The sequence below is a fragment of the Rutilus rutilus genome (genome assembly GCF_951802725.1).
Source record: "Rutilus rutilus genome assembly, chromosome: 8".
Classification (NCBI taxonomy): Eukaryota; Metazoa; Chordata; class Actinopteri; order Cypriniformes; family Leuciscidae; genus Rutilus; species Rutilus rutilus.
The window spans coordinates 27,820,251-27,822,783 of NC_140222.1; the positions used below are offsets into that span (position 1 = coordinate 27,820,251).

The window sequence follows — 2,533 nt, forward strand, 5'->3', positions numbered from 1 at the left end:
ACCAGTGTTTATACCTGTACATGTTAAGTGTTTGCTGTGGTTCATGAAAGCCAATTTTGATGAACTTTGCATTTTCTTATTGCCTTCTGCTATGTTATGTTTGCTATGTTAAAAGGTACAAAGCACATTTTGTAGCTCAAATATGTTTGTAAACTAACATTTATATAGGTTAATGATATATACGGTTATCTGTAAAATATTCAAAATGAATGCTTACATTCTTAATTCTTATCATCCAAACCATCTGTGGCTTCAGTGAAACCACAAGAATTTACAAGAACACCACTTTCTTATCGTGTTGCTCATACTACAAAGCATATTTTAAAAAAGTGATTTACCTTCAGCTCCACCCACCTTTAAAGTATATTTATACCATGTTTATCCAGTGAGAGCTCAGCTCAATCGTCGTCTTCATCATGACCATCATCATCTTCTCTCTGCTCCTGCTGGCCTCTCTGCTGCCACACCTGACCTTCACTGGTGAGATTGATTATATAACAGCATATTATTATCATTTTTAAGACTTTAATTTGTATGTGCTGAATAAGTCTCTCTCTCTCAGCTCATGTGAATGTGGGTATAGTGGACGGCACAGAAGCCAGACCCCACTCCAGACGTTACTTGGTTTCTCTTCAGACAAATGGGGAACATAACTGCGGTGGATTCCTCATTTCCGATGAGTTTGTCTTGACTGCTGCACAGTGCAGGAACGGGTAAGAGCTTGTTTAGTGTGAACAGAAATGTTGAGTTAAAACTGACTGATAATGACTGCAGTTCAACCATACAGTGCATTGTATGACATAAATGAACATTTCCAATATGCTCTTTATACAGATATGAGATTCTGGTTGTGGTTGGTGCTCATGACTTAAGGTACAGCAAGAGTTCGGATGTCATTAGAGTGAAGTCTTACATCCCGCATCCAGACTATATACCCAGTACTCTTCAGAATGACATCATGCTTTTGAGGGTAACAACCTGTTATACATTTAGTTGTTCAAAATAATATCTGGTCGGGAAGCAGTAGACACAAAAAAACTGTTTTCATCTCTATTGCAATTTCTTGCTTTAAATATTACTGAAGGGATTTAAATCATTTCTATGTAAATGGCCAGGTGTCTCTTTGACTCTGTTCCCTGTATTATTAATTTATTGATCTATATACAAACAATAATAGCGCAAAAAAGGGAGAAAACCTGAAAAATCATTGAAGTATTTTTGTTGTTATACTTAGCAGAAAATGGACTTGGCTTAACTTGGCTTTTATGGCTCTGTACTAACCTCAAAACAATAGTATAATCCAATGAACTTCAGTCTTATAAAAAACTGTTTATTAAAATTGTTGTATTTTTGAATTACAGCTAGAGAAAAAAGTCGAACTTAACGACATTGTTAGACAGATACCATTACCACAGAAAGGAGAAGACGTGAAAGTAGGTACTCTCTGTAATGTTGCCGGTTGGGGAGCCACGAGAGATGGCCCACAGAGTTATCGTCTAATGGAGGCATTCACTACTACAAAAAATCAGACAGACTGTGAGCGCAAATGGAAAAAAGTTCGAGAGTTCTTTTCCTCACAGATGATCTGTGCATATGGCAGTGGTGGATCCTGCAGCGTATGTATAAAATATATATGTATATTCACAGACTTTATGGTAATGTGCAGACTGGTTTCACTAGTGACGTGTTGATCTGTGTTTCTTAACAGGGGGATTACGGAGGTCCTTTGGTTTGTGGAAACACTGCAGTTGGTGTCACATCTTTCACTGACCCTCTTAACTGTAATTATCCTGAGCGTCCTAATGTGTATACTAAGATTTCACCATATCTTCAATGGATCAATGAACAAATGACATGTTAAGTGTCTACATGTAAAATAAAAAAGGGAGATTTCTTTTATTCTTCTTCCTCCATAAACCTTCTTTCAATAAATGTATCACATGGCAAGCATCAATTATAGTCAGTGTTCTCATTGTCACAACCATATATTATTTAGGCAGCGCCCTCACTTTCCAGTGATTCCTGTAGTCAGACTCATATTTCAGTGAATGGGGAAAGACAGAAATACCCCAAACTGTTGCTAAAAATGACAGTAATAATAATAATAAAAAAATTAAAAACATATTACCAAACAGTGAATGATGTCATAAACTGTTCTGCTTTAACTAAAACAATCATAAAATCATAAAAATAATTTAATTTTTTTTTTTTTATTCAGACAGGTCAAAATATATATGATAATATAAATATAAAAACAGTCCTGGAAAAGTCTCCAGGATTTGAGTTGTACAATAAAGAAACTTTGTAAAATCTTCCTACAAAAGTTATTTAACAATTTGGCAAGTCTAACCACAGATGGTTTGAGCCAGTTTGACTGAGCTCTCAACTGTTTTCTCACATCTAACAGAATTTACAATAAATATTAGGCATGGATTACATCATGTGGCAGATTAGTCAACTCCCATCAAGAACGCAAACATAACACCTATCTTTTCCACTTCCTTGCAAAGTGAGACACAAGAAGCTGTGAAAG

General features: G+C 35.6%; 1 protein-coding gene across 1 annotated transcript; it reads left to right on the plus strand.

Moving 5' to 3' along the window:
* The first annotated feature begins 401 nt into the window (after positions 1-401).
* On the plus strand, positions 402-1,952 carry LOC311295769 (mast cell protease 1A-like). The gene is made up of 5 exons (XM_084417274.1): positions 402-480; positions 563-713; positions 835-970; positions 1,362-1,616; positions 1,709-1,952. Exons 1-5 carry the CDS (start codon positions 417-419, stop codon positions 1,859-1,861), a joined length of 759 nt encoding a protein of 252 aa, XP_084273400.1. The 5' UTR covers positions 402-416; the 3' UTR covers positions 1,862-1,952.
* The last annotated feature ends 581 nt before the right edge of the window (positions 1,953-2,533 follow it).